Source organism: Aphelocoma coerulescens, chromosome 1, assembly GCF_041296385.1.
Source record: "Aphelocoma coerulescens isolate FSJ_1873_10779 chromosome 1, UR_Acoe_1.0, whole genome shotgun sequence".
NCBI lineage: Eukaryota > Metazoa > Chordata > Aves > Passeriformes > Corvidae > Aphelocoma > Aphelocoma coerulescens.
In genome coordinates, this window is record NC_091013.1 from 87,044,396 (window position 1) to 87,061,719 (window position 17,324).

General features: G+C 45.7%; 1 protein-coding gene across 4 annotated transcripts in view; it reads right to left on the reverse strand.

Annotated features, from left to right (window-relative positions):
- Positions 1-17,324, reverse strand: part of RAB30 (RAB30, member RAS oncogene family) — a 40,984-nt gene that overhangs the window by 6,369 nt on the left and 17,291 nt on the right. For 3 of the 4 annotated variants that reach the window (XM_069015836.1, XM_069015857.1, XM_069015866.1), the window contains exons 2-3: positions 2,452-2,552; positions 950-1,033 (exon numbers count right to left, since the gene is read on the reverse strand). In XM_069015836.1, the coding sequence (XP_068871937.1) occupies positions 950-1,033; positions 2,452-2,544 (177 nt within the window). In that variant the 5' untranslated portion in view covers positions 2,545-2,552. Of the gene's footprint in view, positions 1-949; positions 1,034-2,451; positions 2,598-17,324 lie in introns of those variants that run through there. The other variant, XM_069015846.1, reaches the window with a different exon arrangement.

The window sequence follows — 17,324 nt, forward strand, 5'->3', positions numbered from 1 at the left end:
GGTTTGATATAGGCAGCAAGGGGAAAACTGCTGGTTTTCACTTTGATGCCCCTGAATTTCATGCAGGCAGAGTAAATCCAGGAGCAGCTCAGGGACCGTGGACACCTTGATATTAGAGGCTCAAACAACCATACTCTTCTCTCATCTCAGACACCACAGTAGCTCAAGTGAAACCTCTACTAATGAACAAAGTGGTAGCAGCCAACATTTCTGGGTTCTGGAACCCAACCATGGATCCCATTAAAGCATGAGATTGGTCCCCAGTGTGTTTTGGCCCAGGCAAAGTAGTTCTCTGCCAAGTGATGCTCAGGCTCAGTTTGGGAATTAGCTCAGGACAAGGACAGTTTCCCAGCAGTGGTTTGGTTGCAACCACCCTATTTTAGAGGGTGAAAGAGTTAAAAATATGGAGAACTTTGCCCTTTGCAGTTCAACCTGTTGGCTGAAACACAAGTACTGTAATCATCTCTGCTTCTCCCAAATCCATAACTTGGCAGAAGTGGAAGATGAGCCTTTGTTGTGCAGAACCATACAAGAAGCCTGTTCTCCCCAGTGGCCATCTTGGAGCTCACAGGAGAAGATTTTCCTCAAGCACAGCCCAGTGGGAGTGCAAATATTTCTGCCTACCAGAAATACAGTGAGCAGACGCTGCACTGAAACACTTTGGGCTTCCTCACCTCCAGCCAGGCATGACCTTACCGTCTCCTAAGCAAGGACAAGAGCTTTGCAAGATCTCCCTGTTCCATTTTCTCCCCTCCAGTAGGTTCACTGTTACAATCCTGATGGTAATGGTGGAGAGGGGCATACAGACTGTTAGACCCTGCATTGCCTAAGCCACGCCAGACAGCTCTGCGCTTCCTTGAGTGTCTTCCAGCAGTGGAAAGGCTGCAGCAAGAAACCTTGCCTATAGTACTGCCACGTGAATTTACACTTAAAGTCATCAGGCTCCTACCTTTACTTTTTCACCGTTTATCTCCACAGTTTTAATCATAAAGTCAACCCCAATCGTGGCTCCTTGCCCTGGTGGGAAAAGCCCCTGGAAGAAAACAAGAGTTTGATTAAACTTATTTCTACAGCAAGACAAAACTCTCACTGGGTGCCAATCCTCACCCTTTTCCATCTTCAAAACTATTCATCTGTTGTCCCCTTCCCATGACACTTATTTCCATCACATTTAGAGTGTGACATTTCCCCAGCATGAAGGTTACCATAAATTCAACCCTGTTGTGTTTTCCCTGCCTAATACACCCCTAAGTTATGCAGCAAGAGTCATTGACTTCAGAGGTAGGAAAACAGGAAAAGGAGGAAAAAAAGAGAGAGGGAAAGCCCTTCTACACTTCTGTGCAGTTGGAAGAGGCAAGGGAAGGGTAAGTGAGGACCTTCCATCCTACTTCCCAATGCACTGAAAGACATGTGAACATCTGTGTGGGATGAGATGCATTTGCAACCTTTTGCAACCTCCACAGCACTTTTTCCCCTCTTCCCTCCACAGCACCCCATGGCACCAACAGGCATTTCTGGCAGCTCTCAACAACAGGGTCACATCTCTGCACAGCATTTCAGGAGTGAAGCACAGACCCAGCCATCACCAGTGCCACAGTCATGGCAAGGGACAGCACAATGCTGATGGTATTTGATTGCAGCACCATCAGAAAGGAGCAGCAGCAAACGAAATGAGAGTTGGAGTTTTTGATTTCTGGTCTACCAAGTCATGTTGATTTTGGGGCACATCTACCCCCTACAGCAGCTGTGCTACCAAATAAGCAGAAGTGGCCAAAGATTTTTGCTGTTAACCTTTTGGGTTTGACTAGCCTTAGTGCCACTGACTGCCACATGTTTTTGGAGAGCATCTAATATCACTATAGCTTTAAAACTAAAATTAACAGTGAAGGAGAAAATTGCTGACAATTCCTAGTGGAGAGTGCAACCAAAACCCTGCAACTTGTGCTTTATGATGCATCATGTAAAGCCTTCCCTTCCCCTGGATCATAGAAGCATGGTCTTTTCCCTGCTATTCTGCCACAAAAAAGACACTGGACTGACAGCTCAGGACCCAGATTATCTATTTACTAATGGCAAGTAACAGGGAGAACTCTGTGCAGCAAAGGCTGGGGAGAGCAGGCAATTTGTTGGTCCATTGTACTGGTCCAGAACACCACCAAAATAGGAGGAGTTGTCCCAGTGGCTTTTAGAGGGGACTTTCCACCTTCAGAGAGGAATGAGCTTTCTCCAACACAAAATCCAGAACAGGGCCAGGTGCAGCATTAGATACAGAAGGGCTGCTTGTGCCAGTATGTCACTGTATGTGATGAATGCACCAAGGGTGTGAACAACAAAATGCTTCGGACCTGCGATGCTGGCAGAGCTCTCAGTGCAGAGCCACAGGCTCCATGCTCCCATCCCAGTGCTGTCCCCATCCCAACATTCCACAACCCAAGAGGTGGCCAACCTTACCTGAGTGAAGCGACGGACTAAGCAGGTCTTCCCCACACCGGCGTTGCCGATTAAAACAATTTTGAAGAGGAAATCATAATCTTCCATACTCATTTACGCAGCTGCAAGAGAGACAGAGAGCATACCACTGTGTGAACCAAGTCAGTGGGGACATGCCCTTTTATCCCTGCTGAACTTTATTACTCCAAATATTCAGAACAAAGGTCTCTTGGCACACACGTGGCTCCTCAGATAAGGGAGAAGAGCACTTTTCACTCTGAGCCGGGGCATCCACATAGTCAAAGTCAGCTGCTGTGAAACCTTGGCCCCATTTTGGCTCTCATGCAGTCTCACCTGACTGCCAACAAATTAGAGATGCTGGTTGTCAGCTTTCCAAGCAGTGCTCCACAAACCTGAGATAGTGATTCCCAGATGTTCCCAAATGTTTGTTTTGCTTTTAGCTACACCAGCTCCAAAGGACAGCGTGGACTTTGTCACACTGTCTGAGGATCATGTAATTTACTCCTGTTAGGGAAATATCCCAAACCGCACTATGAGCTCCTCCAGGAGCACACTGGGTGCACACAGAGCAGGGATTGGGCACACATGAGGGCAGAACAGGTAAGGGACTTCATTTTTAAGCAAAAGCAACAGTGTTTGCCTTAAAAACAGAAAGAGTTTATGTGCTAAAAGTGTATGAAAAGTGGGGTAATAGTTTAGCTGAAGTACGAGAGGTTTTTAGAAGAGAAGAAATAATGGACACTAATAGAAATATTATACTGTGATAATTTTCTTTAGTTTTGTGAGGAATATTTAGATTGCTCAAATGGAAAGTGAACAGAGAGGAGCTTAGGAACTATCCAGCATACTCCATGCCCAAATCCAAGCTCCTTGGCAGGATGCAGAGACTGATATTTCAGCAATGTCACAGGAGATGGGCAGGGTTGCCTGCATGGGGGAAGACCCACACAGCTTCCTACACCACTCACAGCACAGGGAGGACCAAAAAGACAAAGGCAGAGTTTGCTGCAGCTGAGCAAGTCATGAGGGATGAGCATCCATGCCTCCATCTCCAGTGCTCCCAAGGGTGCTGCCAACGCTGTGCCAGAGAAGGGGTCTGTAACCTTCCAGGAAAGCAAAAACAGCCAGAAGAGATTCAGCTGGAGATTTTAGGCAGAAAGAAAAACTCAGACAAGGGAGCAGGAGGGCAGTGTCCAAACCCAGCTACATCCAGGAGGATCCAGCTATTACACATGGCACCAAAGACCTGTCCTCAAGAGATCAGAAAAGAGACAGATTTACACGCCATCAGTTCGGATACCATGTAAGGCAAAACCAAAACATCAGTACCTAACCCACCAGTATCTATAGATTAGGTAAAGAGTGAGGTGATAGAGCCAAAGATGGTAAGTGCAGCAGAAATATGGGGCAGATGGGTGGGGAATGGGGGGAAAAAATGTATAAAGAAAGTCCTATCCTCAGTAAATCCCCAGATAACTTAAAGGATTTTTACAGAGCTGATGGAGCAAATGCAGCCTGGGTGAAACCAGCTTCTCATGCTCAGTCCAAAGTCAGGGTGCTGTCTCCCAATGCCTTCAGAGGTCCTCCCTTTGGAGGGTTCACTGCAACACACACCAGAAGGCTCCAGCTACAGTCCCACCAAACAGCTGTGATAGGCTTATAGTCAAGCAACCAGAGAACACAGGATAAAGCTGAGACAGTCTGTTTCTGCCTGGCAGGGCACATTGAAACAGCTCTCCAAGCACCACCAAGAGTCTGGTGGATCTGAGGGCAAAAGAGATAGAAGACTGACTCAGCTGCTTCACATCTAAGTGGCCCTTGGCCTTTCCAACAGCCTGAAAAAAGGGTATCCACACCAGTTAGTGACTAATGAGCTGCATCACATCAGCAGATGATTAGTAGGAACACAGCTGAGTCACTGCATAGACGTGTCACTTCACCAGGTCAGGGACACAGTGCAGCAAAGTGCCACCAAGCAGTAGCAGCTGGAGGTGTCCTGAGGATGCTCTGACTTCACCTTGCTCCAACACACATGTCCTTGCAGATCCTTCTTCTCTCGGCAGAGTGAAAGAGTGGGACATTAAAGGATAGCCAAAAAAAAAACCAAGCCCTTTTTTATTTTCTGGGGTTCTTATTTTGTGTAATCATTTCTTATCTCTGTGACTGGCTTTCCCAGAGTGGGAATGGATAACAGCAGTATTAAACACATGCTGACAGTGCTCTTAAATGAAGACTAAATATTAATACAAGGTTTCACACTAGCTTCTTCCATGAAGAAAAGTGTGATCATCCACTAAAAACTATTTCAAGGCTAATGATACTCACGCAGCACCACATAATTATTCCTGGGATTCTTCATATGCCAGAGGGTATGCTCCCCCTGGAGAGATATCAGTTCCATTACTTGCACCCTAAACAATCCAAAATTCAAATTTATCTTCTTAGGAAGCTTAAAAATAAACTTTCTCTGCAGATCTTAGAGGTCAGAAATGTTAAATGGCTCAGACATACCCTAGAGTTATGTCTGATCCCGTTCATTAGGCTCTAGGACAAATCACATGTGATAATGACCCCAAACAGGAACTGAAAGATGAGCCAAGACCATAAAACAAACCATGCAATGATGAGATAAAGTCAGGGCATGGGAAAGGAGCAAGCAAAGGAAGCAGCACGGAAGAGTGCGAAGTGCTTTGTGGGGCAGAGTGGGCAGGTGAAGCCGACCATCGCTGCCCTGCCGCCCCAGCTGGTGCTTCTCCCTCTGAGCGCACACATGCCACCCCAGCAGTGATGCTGGACACACAGGCACGGCCTCAGCCACGTTACGAAATCCTCTCCTCCTGCACGCCCAGCCTTGCAGCCAAGTGACCTTTGCTGCTGACTCAGGCTCACTCTCCCCTCCCCTCTCCCCAGAGAAGATGTGTCTCAACCTCTACCCCACTGGCCACAGCTGGGGAATGTGCATCTCAGCAATACAGCACACTGAATTATGTGCTTAAAAAGAAAACCCCAAAACAAAGGCAGAGCACAACTTTTCTATTTGTTTTTGTTTTCTTGGGTTTGTTTTGGTGTGGGTTTGAGTTTTTTCTTCCCCTCGCTTTTCTTGTGTTTGCAGGTGCAGGGCTCTGCCTCGCATCCTGCAGTGGCTTAAACTGTTCAGGATGCAGCTGCCTGTCCCACTCTCTGGAGGAGACAAGACCCTGCAGTGAGGGCAGGGAATGGGATGCCAGTCCACGCCTCAGCCACCCCTCACCACATTCATTTCAATCACAAACACTGCAGCACAGAGACATGCCCTGTCATGAGATGAAGCAGGAGTAGAGCCCAAGGCTGGCAGCAGGGCAGAAAATTTGGTTTCACAGCTGTTTTTCCCCAAGGCAGTTTATGCAGCTGGCATCCCAACCAGCCTCCGTGGGCTGTTCCTGCCAGCCTCACAAGGGATCTGTTTTGCGGGGTTTTATTTCATTTGTGTCACTGCTCTGCTTCACTCCATCATGCAGCCCCGCACATGGTGACTCTGGACAGAACAAGAGGGATAAATTGAAGCAGGCTGACCACCTGGAGAGGTGGTCCATCAGTGGGAATGCAGCTGAAGGACAGCTGGACATGTTTTAGACTTAGCCAGTTTTCACAGATTCAAAGAATCATTAAGGTTGGAAAAGACCTCCAAGATCATCAAGTTCAGCACTGCCAAGTCCACCACTACAGCATTTCCCTAACTGACACATCTACATGTTTTTCAAACACTTCCAGGAACAGTGCCTCCACCACTTCCCTGGGCAGCCCGTTCCAGTGCTTCATCACCCTTCTATGAGAAAATTTTTCCTAATACCCAATCTAATTCTCCCCTGATGCAACTTCATGCTTCCTCTCATCCTACTGCTTTTCATATGTGAGAAGAGACTGACCCCTACTTCACTACAGCCTCCTTTCAGGCAGCTGTTGAGTGAGAAGGTCCCCCTGAGCCTCCTTTTCTCCAGGCTAAACACCCCCAGCTCCCTCAGCCACTTCTCATCAGACTTGTGCTCCAGACCGCTCATCAGTTCCATTGCCCTTCTCAGGAGATGCTCCAGAACCTCTGTGTTTCTCCATTTGGGCAAGACAGTGCAATAAATGCTCTTGGTGTTCTTCAGTTATTAATTCCAATTCAACCAAAAGAGTGGCGAGATCCACCCAAACCAAAAGCACAGGGACCAGGGGCTTTCACCTCTCCTTCTCTCACCCAAGCTTGTACTAACAAGCTCCTGCTCCCACAGAGACACCTGAAAAAGGAATGCAGAAGCTGTGGGCTGCTTTTCCCATGCTCATGTTCAGCTGCTGTTGACCAGCACCCCCTGGTCCTTTTCCACCGGGCAGCTTTCCAACCACTCTGCCCCCACTTTGTGGTGCTGCCTGGGTTGCTGCAATCCAAATGCAGGACCCAGCACTTCACCTTGTTGAACCTCACACAGAGGTTCAGATCCAGCTTTGCCTCAGATCCAGCCTGTCCAGATCCCTCTGCAGAGCCTTCCTGCCATCCAGTAGATCAACACTCCCACTCCCCTTGGTGTCATCTGCCACCTGACTGAGGGTGCCCTTGATCCTCTCTCCAGACCATTGATAAAGATATTAAACAGAAGTGTCCCCAAAACTGAGCCCTTGGGAATACCACTTGGGACTAGCTTCCAGCTGGATGCAACTCCATTCACTACCTCTCACTGGGCTCAGACATCCAGCCAGTTTTTTCCCAGTAAAGAGCTGGATGAAAAACAAAACAGAACAAAACCCAAACTGTCCACAGTTGCAAAGGTTTCTCCACATTTAAGGATTAATACCAATACCATATCAAGCCAGGAATACTGATAACTTGCACCTCAGCTCTGTCCCACCTCAAAATCCCATTACAATCTACTGCTACAGAAGGATCTGCAGCCTCTTCACCTGTTGGATCTAACCAGTAGGCCAGGGCAGGTTTTGATGTATTTATACAGTTCTCAAGAAACAAGTATTTTCTGTCTTTCATCATCCAACAGCTATAAACAAAAACAAATTTACCCAAACATCTCAAGTTCAAACAGCAGCAGTTATGTATATAGATATTACAGACTGCATACACCATAGGAGCCACAAAATTCAAAGCTAAGGCTAATATTTCAAGCAGAAAATTATTCCTCACAGGCCAGAAAATCGCAGGGAATTCAGGTCTGGACATGCTGCTGCATTACGTAACTCAGGATAAAATGTTTTAGTTTCCAAAGCACCTGCCAACCCAAGCAGGCTCCTGCACTCAGCAAGCACAAGCCCAGCTCATGCCCCTCAAGCAGCCTGGATTTCCCTCTGCTTCCCATCTTCCTCACTCTGCTTTCCCTCTGCTGCCCATCTTCCTCACTGCTCATCTCCACAGGGTTAAATTTCACTTCCATTCACACTAGAAAAATTAAGAGAGATTTAATTCCCAAAAAAGTCTGGATCATGCATGCTTCTGTGCTGATGGTGACAAAGCCACAAGTGCATGGGATCCACACTCTCAGCGTGGTGCAACATTATAACTCCAGGAATGTCTTCTCCAAAATCAAAGGAGAAAGATGTATTGTAGGCACTCAGGGTTGCAGAGCTTGACATCTCTCAACTCCTCCTATCACACTTGCCATTGCAGGTGAGCTAAATCCAGTTGCCTGTGCTCTGGCAATCCTAAACATACCTCTTCAAGGAAGGGAGAAGGTCCCAACAGTGCTCAGTAAAGCCATCCAACACTTCCAGGAGCCATCAAGTAACTATGCACATAGTACAGGAAGGCATTGGGCTTCCCCATGCACAGCAGGCCCAGCAACACTGGCTGATGAGCTGCTGATCATTGAAAAGTCTGGACACATTTTAAAAAGTGCATCTGGAAAAAAAAAACCAGCTTATTACAAAAACCTCAGCCCTATCCTATATGGAGAGATTCCTGCTCCTCAACGCTTTGCTCAGGATGTTTCTCCTACAGCAACCAAGCAAGTTGAGTAGGTACAACTTGTCATGTATCAGATGTATGTTCTATCCCACAGATACATTTCTATAAATAAAAGAAAAGCTGAAGCTTTAGATCAATGACCATACAGATCACACAGCCCTTACCTCTTTTGCCACCATGGAAAATTTGCAGCTCACTGGACTACTTTGCTCAGGTCATGGCTCACACGAGTTGGCCTCCAGGAGCTTGTGCAAGTACTACAGAGGAACCCCCTGACCAGCAACTACAGCTGCTTCACCACGGAACAAGCAGGTAAATCCAGCACCAATATCATCCCAAAGAAGAGCCTGGAGCCAGAGCTCCAGAGAACAGGATGCTCTGCTTTGGTGCTCACACTTACCATGAGACACACCAGCCTTACCTCTGGCTGGACACCAGATGTAACTGCCTGCAGACTGCCCTCTCCGTCTGCCTGCTTTGCTTAACACTAGAGGTTACAGATCTCACATTCAGGAGCAATCCTTGGATTTTCACATATTCCTGACATCCCTGATAAGGGAAAAGGCTTCGTGTCCAGTCTGTCCACTTCTGGGCAAAGTCCTCTGTGGGGCTTTGGTACTGCTGGAGTCAAGAGCAGCGTTAGCACACAGGATTAATCCTTTTTGGTTGGATGGTGGAAAGATGTGTTTGGGTTGGACACACCCTTGAGGATCAGCACCACCAAAGATCCTTCAGGAGAGATCAGGCAACTCACAGCTTGCCTGGTGCAGTGTCCTCATCTAACTTTCTCACCTCCTGGAGGGAAAGGGGACTCAGTGACATTTGTGCACGTCAGCATTGGGAATGGCCACGGAAGTGCTAAATATCACATGCAGACAGCAAGTTATATTCCATCAAACACATCTGAGGACTGAACTGTTAATCAATGATAATTCTCCTCGCACAGATAAACTAATCAGATTTCTGTGCTGCATAGGAATAATGAGGTACACACAGTAGTTACAAAATGATAAATAGAAAATTAATCTCTTTAGGATTAAAAAAATCCTGCTGATATGCATAGTCACAATGCCTCAACAGTGTCTGACTAAACCACACACCAGCACCCCCAGGACACACACCATCTTCAGAAGCATGAGAACAGCCTGACACTCCATTTACTGTCAGAATCTGAGTTTTCCCTGCAAAAAAAGTTGGTGCAATATTAACACATGCTTTTATAAACACCTTTTAAGACATGCGTGGAGATGGAGACAACACTGCATGCTCAAAACAACACTCCCTTGGTCTTGACTACATTTTAGCACATCATCTGACCACCAAGCTGTATGCTCTGCAGCAACATGTTTTTGTGTGTTGAAGCAGTCACACTCAGCCAGCACAGCAGACAGGCTGACTTCCAAGTGTGGAAAAAACTGCATTGCCAGAAATCCAGCCAAAAAATGCTGTTTCATCCACTCAAAAACAACAGCCTCTTCCCAAAGGGAAAAAAAACAACAAAAAAAAACCCAACAGAATTATTTTTTTAAACTACAGCCAAGAGGTAACTGAAACATATCTTGCATGGAAAAGCCAGGAAAGCTTACTTAATCCAGCTCTCTATGTGAAATGAAGCTCCCACACCAAGACATGACCCACCAAAATGGGGAGCCCATCAGCAACTTACATGAGATTTTGGGTCCTTAGAAACCAGGTGCAGAATCAGGCTGAACCCCAGGTGTCTCCCATGAGGTTCCTGGGGACAGTGCACCTACAAGCAGCGAAGCACCCAACTCGCAAGGAGGCAAAGCCAGTGGAGAAACGAATCCTCAGTTTAGAAGAAAGGCTTGTGCATGTCAAATATATAAAAAGCAAAGAAGTCTCCTGATGCATTAGTTTGCTGGGCTGGCATGGGTTTGAGTGGCATCATGATCATACGTGGAGAAGTTTTGAAACTAGGTGACAAGGCTCTGCTAAAAAACTGGCAAGATTAGACAGCCTCACACCATTTTTGAAAATAGATGAGAAAAGCTATCATAACCAAAGAATTTCAATAAAGTATTTACAGGAACATCGTGACTCAAATGAGGTTGCAAGTGCAGAATTAGCACAAGTGTAACTATGCCATTTAGCAGTGACATAAGAATCACAAACGTATTGTGAAATATGAATATGAGCCTTAGACACACTTTCATAAGCCAGCCTATCCAAGAAAATTTTCTTGAGTTTTAACTGCAGTGACATATCTTACTGCTGTTGACCATCTTGTTTCCATTGTGTCAGAGACTGGGGTATGAACAAAATAAAAAAAAGTTCAATAAGGTTTTATTTAGCAAGAATGCTTTTTAATTGAAAAAATAAGCCATTATTTCCATCTCTTCACTTCTGCTTAAGTAAGCTTGTGATTTACTGGGATTTACATCACTTCATCAAACCTATTAGAAGTAACAAGTAATTAAACCTCAGCTAATTGCACTTTCAGGTGTCTGAGGTCTGGGGTGTGCTTGGTACCTCACAGCTTGGGCTGTGGGCTCCATGCAGCCCTGTGCATGATGCTCCTCTGCCATGCCATACCACTGGTGAAAGCCAGGTTGTGCCAACTCAACAGCATCTGGGAATAGCAATCAAAAAGCTAAAAAAAAATGCTTTTGGCTCAGGACAGATATATCATACCTAAAGTCTGAAGATAAAATATATAAATATATTCCAAAATACATTTTATATATATATATATATATTTAAATATATAATACATATTTCATATTATAAATATGTAATTGAAATATAGTAATAAATTAGCAATACCAGCAGCAGAGGAACAGGCAATAAGAAAGATAAAAAACATAGATCCATACAATAGTTTAGGTTGGAAGGGACCTGTGAAAATCATCCCTGGAAATGTTCACGGCCAGGTTGCATGAGACTTTGAGTAATCCAATCTAGTGGAAGATTCCCTGCCCACAATACGGGAGCTGGAACCAGCTAATCTTTAAGGTCCCTTCCAACCCAAATCATTCTAGGATTCTACAATAACACTTCATTGAGAGGAGCTCAACCTCTAACCAGCTCTTCTCATACATTTTGTTACGGTGTGCAGCGATGCAGCCCCCTCAAGACAATTGCTTAAAGGAACTTTATCCAGGAGCAAGCACCAAAAATTATCAGGGCATTAATTTGCAAAGTTCAAGTAACCCACCTTCAGTCAGGCATCTGCATTTGGGTCACAGGGGCAGCTTCTTCCTGGTGACTCAAGAAGGTGGCTGTCACTCCCAGGAAAAACTTTCAGGCATGCCCCCTAATTCAAGTGCAAGCCTACTACTACAGAGTTGGATTGTTAAGAGAAAAGGGTTCTTTGTTGTGGCTGTTTTTCAACTTACATGAGGAAATTGAAAAGTGACCCTGTGCTTTGGCTGGAGGCTCCCTTTTTACAAGCACACATGCAACATCATGTGTGAGCCATATGTGAGCTGTGCATCACATCCATGCCACCACAATAGGAAAGGCAGCACTTTGCCACAGCACGTTTGCACTTCAGAAGAACTTCTGCCTCTGTTACAACTTTTAAAGGAAGGATTCCTATCTAGAAGTGGTAGCATTTTTGAACATGAAGTGATAGGATAGGAGGAATAAAACACAGTTGAGTGTTACAGGCTTTTGCCTCCAAAGATGAGTTTGGAATCCCTCTCTGCCACTAAAGTCCAGTTTGGGGTGATAAGTTCTCAGCTATTCCTAGGCTGATTATTGCCCCTCAATTTACCACCTCCTATTTCCAGGTGGGAAGTACATTTTACCTGTAACACTCATGCTCGTGGCACACAAGCACATATGCTTCACCTTCCTAATGGAACTACACCAGCACAGGCACTGTGTGTGCCCCCTAAGAAGTTTTCCCCTCTAAAAATGGTCTCATCTGATGGAAACCCCTCGGCCGGGATCAGCCATCCTGTCTGGCAAGTGACTGAGCTGGCAGGGAGTATTCTTTGCATTTCTGCAAAGAAACACTGCGGTACAGCTTTAACTGTGGGTATCTGCCAGAGCAGCAGATGTTTCACGAAAACAAATTGTTCAGAGAGGGAAGAAAGGAGAAACAATAGAGACTTGGGTGTAGCTTCAGGACTGGCTTAAGATGATGTCTCCAAAGGGAAGGCTTCCAGCCGTGCCTGCTCCAGACAGCTGCAGGAGGGACCCAAGCCAGATGGGGAAAAAAACCCGAGGGTGGGGCAGCAGAATTAGATATTAGAGCCTGGGCTACAGAATTTAACTTTGTAAAGAAGTATGTTTACTATCTCGAGTATCTCAGTAACAGTAACTTCATATCATGGCTCCCAAGTAAGATCTCTATGATATCATAGGTCTCTTAGAAGGTAAGGAACAGTTTTCATGTCTTGGTTGCATTTTAGCTCACACACTAACACGCAGCCTGTTTTCAGTTCCCCTTATAGTTTCAGGTGGTTACAGTACTTTTTATTTGCCCTAAACCACTGCAAATGTGCAGTTAGTCTTCTAGGGCAGCTATCTGCTGTTAAAACCTCATCTCAGCTTTGGACCAGCTGCAATTCAAGAAACTGCACAGGGCAAATTTGGCACTAAAACAAAGCCTTAAACACAAAAAAGCGGCTCTTTAGCAGAAGCTCTCTGCTCCAGGCCTCCTACCACTGCAGGGATATTACTCAAACAGCTTACCTAAAAGTACAAAATCTGAAAACATAATTTTAAAAATTGCGTTCCAGGGTCTTTGAGATTTACTGTTTAGAGCTGATGCAGCAAGCAGTACCTTGAGGACTAAGCAGGCAGGGCCCCACAAAACCAAGCACCACATGTGCATGCACACACACATTAAAAGATGGCATCGGTCACAGCAGCTCTCCAGCCCAGATAAATCCTGTCTTCACCTCTGCACACCTCCACACCCAGCTCAGCTACTCCCCTTCTCCAGCCACATGGGTTAATAAATTATTGCAGAGATCTGCAGAGAAAGATTTGCATTTGGGGAGAAGGTGAAGGCACAACCGCAGTTTCTGCAGCACCAATATTCACCCTTTTGATGTCACCAATGACCAGCAACTCTGTGACACAGCCCAGGAACTCCCAAAGAATGGTGCTTTTGTTCAAAATTATGTTCCCATCTCTCAGGGCTCTTCCAGTATAGACGTAGCTGTATTATAGATAATAGCACCCAAAAATATAATATATATTTTTTCCTCTATAATTACTATCTCCTGGCAGCAGCCCTCTGAAGTTTTCACCTCTTTGGGACTAAGATTAGGAAACAAAGTTACTTCCTCTTGTTTACTTAAAGCAAGTAGCAGCCAGTCCTTCATAGACACTGACAGCAACATGACGTGTGCAGCCTGGGCAGTGCTGCCACTGGGACAGGGACCTTTGCACTCACAGCTGCATGGTCATGGGGACACAACTTGGCACGTCAACACCGTGTTTGTGACCATCTACTTTCATTCTTTAGCAACAGAGCAGCTTTTGGGGTTGGGCTTTGAGTTTGTGGGACTTTCTTTTGTGTGTTGAATCTATATTTGGCACCCTGAGGAAATTCCTAAACAGAAGATAGCAATTTTTAAAAGGGAGGATAAATGCTGGCACTCAGCTTTGCTGACAGCAACACCAACACCAGGCTCTTGGCTCTTGGAGTGCCAGACCTGGAGCCAAGGGAAGCCCTCATGTGGACCAAGCATCAAGAGTCATATCCCTCACTATTTCTGCCTTTGCAATACCTTGCCCTGGCATAAGAACAGGAAAAGATTTATTGGCTCATAAAGTCTCTAAGCCATTTGTATCCTATGTAAACCAACATCTCCAAGGCTCTGAGCCTCATCACTGTTTAGCACCACTGATGGGTCCCATGATAATTTTTGTCCTGTGGGAGACAGTGCTGTAGCTGAGTGGTCCTCAAAGGGGGAGAGGAGCAGAGGGGGGAAGACTTCAGTACAATACAACAATTCTGAACTAAGATACCGCCCTTACCATAAATCATGGAAATATCAATATCCCCCAGCTCTCTACAGCTCTTAAATAAAAACATGCAAATTAAATCCTGACTAATCTACATGAGAAAAGCAAATAACACCTGATGTTTCCCAACTGTTAGCAACATGGCCTTAAAAATTAAAAAAAAAAGGTTTAATCATAGGAAGGATAAAGATATCACATGGCTTGGCAGTTTCATTGGTTGTCATGGCAAATGAAAATCCCTGACTCTCCAACTTGCCTGTTTTAGAGGAAAGGAGACAACAAAAATGCCCTTTTTTATGACTAGAAAGGAATGTTTTCCTAATAATCACTCATGAACCCACTGCACACTATATATAAACAGCTGCTCCTTCCCAGGGAAAATGTTTGCTGTTTCTTACTGAGCAGCTCTCGGGGATCCAGGCAATTCAGCCCCAGCAGACACTCAGGCGCGGGTAATGAAAATCATGTGCTCTTGTATGTGGTGACTTCTTGCCTGCCAAAGGGAGCCTGAACTAGCTGCAAGGGGGGTCTCAGCTCCACAAGGGCTCAGCCACCAGCGCCCAGGGGAGGCTGCCAGCACAGCATGGCCAGGAGAAGCTGGCAGCAGCGTGAGCCCCCTCCTCTGCTCCCACACTCAGCATCACCCTGCCATTTCTTGCCAAATGTCCAACAATAGGTGTCTTTTCCTGCGTTCTCAAAGCAAGCCAGAGCCATGGATATTTGTGCAAGTTTTAATCTGCCAGACAGGTAACAGCAGAAAAGACACCCTGGTGTTCGCTCCCACCCAGGCAGTCCAAAGCACCCTGCCTGCATGACCAGCATCACACATCTTTCATTACAGTAGATTTTCTAAGTATAGGGAGATAATTTGGCCATAACTTCAAGAGCAGGTCCCCAGAGAGCCTGCACCTTCCAGTCACACTGCCTTTTGTTTTTGGCTGCATGCTAAAAATCTGGGAGGCTGAGAATAGCCCCACAGCAGATTTGCATCACTCATTTCACTACCAGGTTTTAGTTCATTGGTCTGTCTCCAGCCCTTCCCCTCCTTCAAACTGCTCTCCCCTCCTGGGCTTCAGTGCAGTACTTTTGTCTAGAAGGAACAACAGGACCCCAAGGAATAACATTTATTGTACAGTGCGGTAAGCAGTGCTCCCCTGTGGGTTAGGTTTTTTCCAACACCCCCATCCACTGTGGGGTGGGACCAGAAGTTGCACCACCATGGACAGGCAGCTGCCTGGAAAGCAGCACCTTCTCTAAGGAAAGCCACGAGCTGTTTCCCTTATCTTCCCGACAAAGCAGCTCTGTGTCAACCTGCACCACAGCACTCCAACTCTGGCTGTGTACGTACACCGAGGGCCACATCCTCCCAAGGTCCCCAGCCTCAGTGACTTTGCACTGCAGAGCCTTCATCGCAACAGCTAAACCATGCTCCTGCACAAACCACATCCATAATCAAGGATGCCCATACAAATAAGCTAAAGGTAATAACACATGCATAACTAATTTGGATCCATTATCTTTTGGTTATGAGGCAGAAGGAAGGCAAGACATCATTGTCCTTCCTCCCAGCCAGGCTACGCCTGCAGGACTGCGGGTGAGACACCCCCCTTCATTTACAGCCTGCATGTACCAAAACGAGGTCACTTTGTATCAACTGTGAGATAAATAGATTAACACAATAACTTCAGCTGCAACACTGAATTGTATCACAAGCCTCGTACATTCACCCTTACCCACACCACGGGGATGAAACATTCAGGTTACTGAAGTTACTGGGAGTGCAATCACAAGCCGAGGGATGTAAGAACTCGGCTCTTTCACCCATCCGGTAAGTCAAATACACAGAAAACATGATTTTTCCGTGGAAGACTCCAGCCAGACTACCCCTCATCACACTGGTCCTGCAGCATCCCCTCCCTGCAAGGGTTGTTGGCTTGCACATGCTCAGTCCCCTGGTGGTTCAGGGTCCAGGGTGTTTCTGGATTGCTGTGCACGTGGGTGGATGCAGGAACGAATGGGCAAGGGAGAGAGCACGGGCCAAAAGGAAATTAAAAGGCAGGCTGTGAAAGAAAAAGGGAAACAGAAAACCAAAACCAAGCAAGAATAATTCTCTCTGGGTATTACAGCAGAGCAGGCTGGCACTATTGGACACCACACAGTTTTACTGCTTTAAGTTGAAAGGATGTGACAGAGCAACTATTTTCCATCCTGACTAGGAGACTTAGTTAGGCTACAGCTAGTTACACTCAGGTGTTCAAGATCTTGACACACAGTCCTGGAAGAAAACTGCTTCAGTCACAAAAAAGACTGCATTTTCAGCTTCTAAAATACATATAGACTTACACATTCTCCTTTAGGACAGAGCTTGACAATTGAGATGGTATGAGCCAGACAGACTGTGCTTATGGGGGTAAGGCACATTTCACATTTGTTCATCCCTTGCATTTTCCCAAATTTGCACAAAACTATTTGGACTAGCACCATTTGTTCTTTAACAAAATGGGCAGTCTAGCCAAAAATACTACTTGTAATTCAAAACTCAACATAAGGCATTTTTATTTAGCAAAATAAAGAATTCCCTCACATCATGTTTCAGTTTGCCATTTATCCCCTCAAACACAAGCACAGTCTCGCTGCCCCCCAGCACAGCATGCTCCCACCAAGTATAAAGCGACGTATGAAAAACAGCTCCTATTGCACAGCAAATTGCCACAAGTTATAAAGAGATTTCATGTCTAACAGAGCCTGTGTAAACCAAAGACAAGACTTCTGTAGAAGCTCTATATTTATTTCCAGCTCCTTCTCTATGTATTTCTACACTACATGTGACTGAAATTGGATAAGCAGAGAACAGAATAGTTTGAGGTTTGGTTTTTTGGGGGTTTTTTTGGTGCATATTTATCCTCTTAGCAGGTAAAAGAGGTGAAGGCCAAGGCCACAAGTCAGAATATAAGATGATTTTTGGCTCTGCTGATGGCTGCTTGCAGGACAGGTCCTA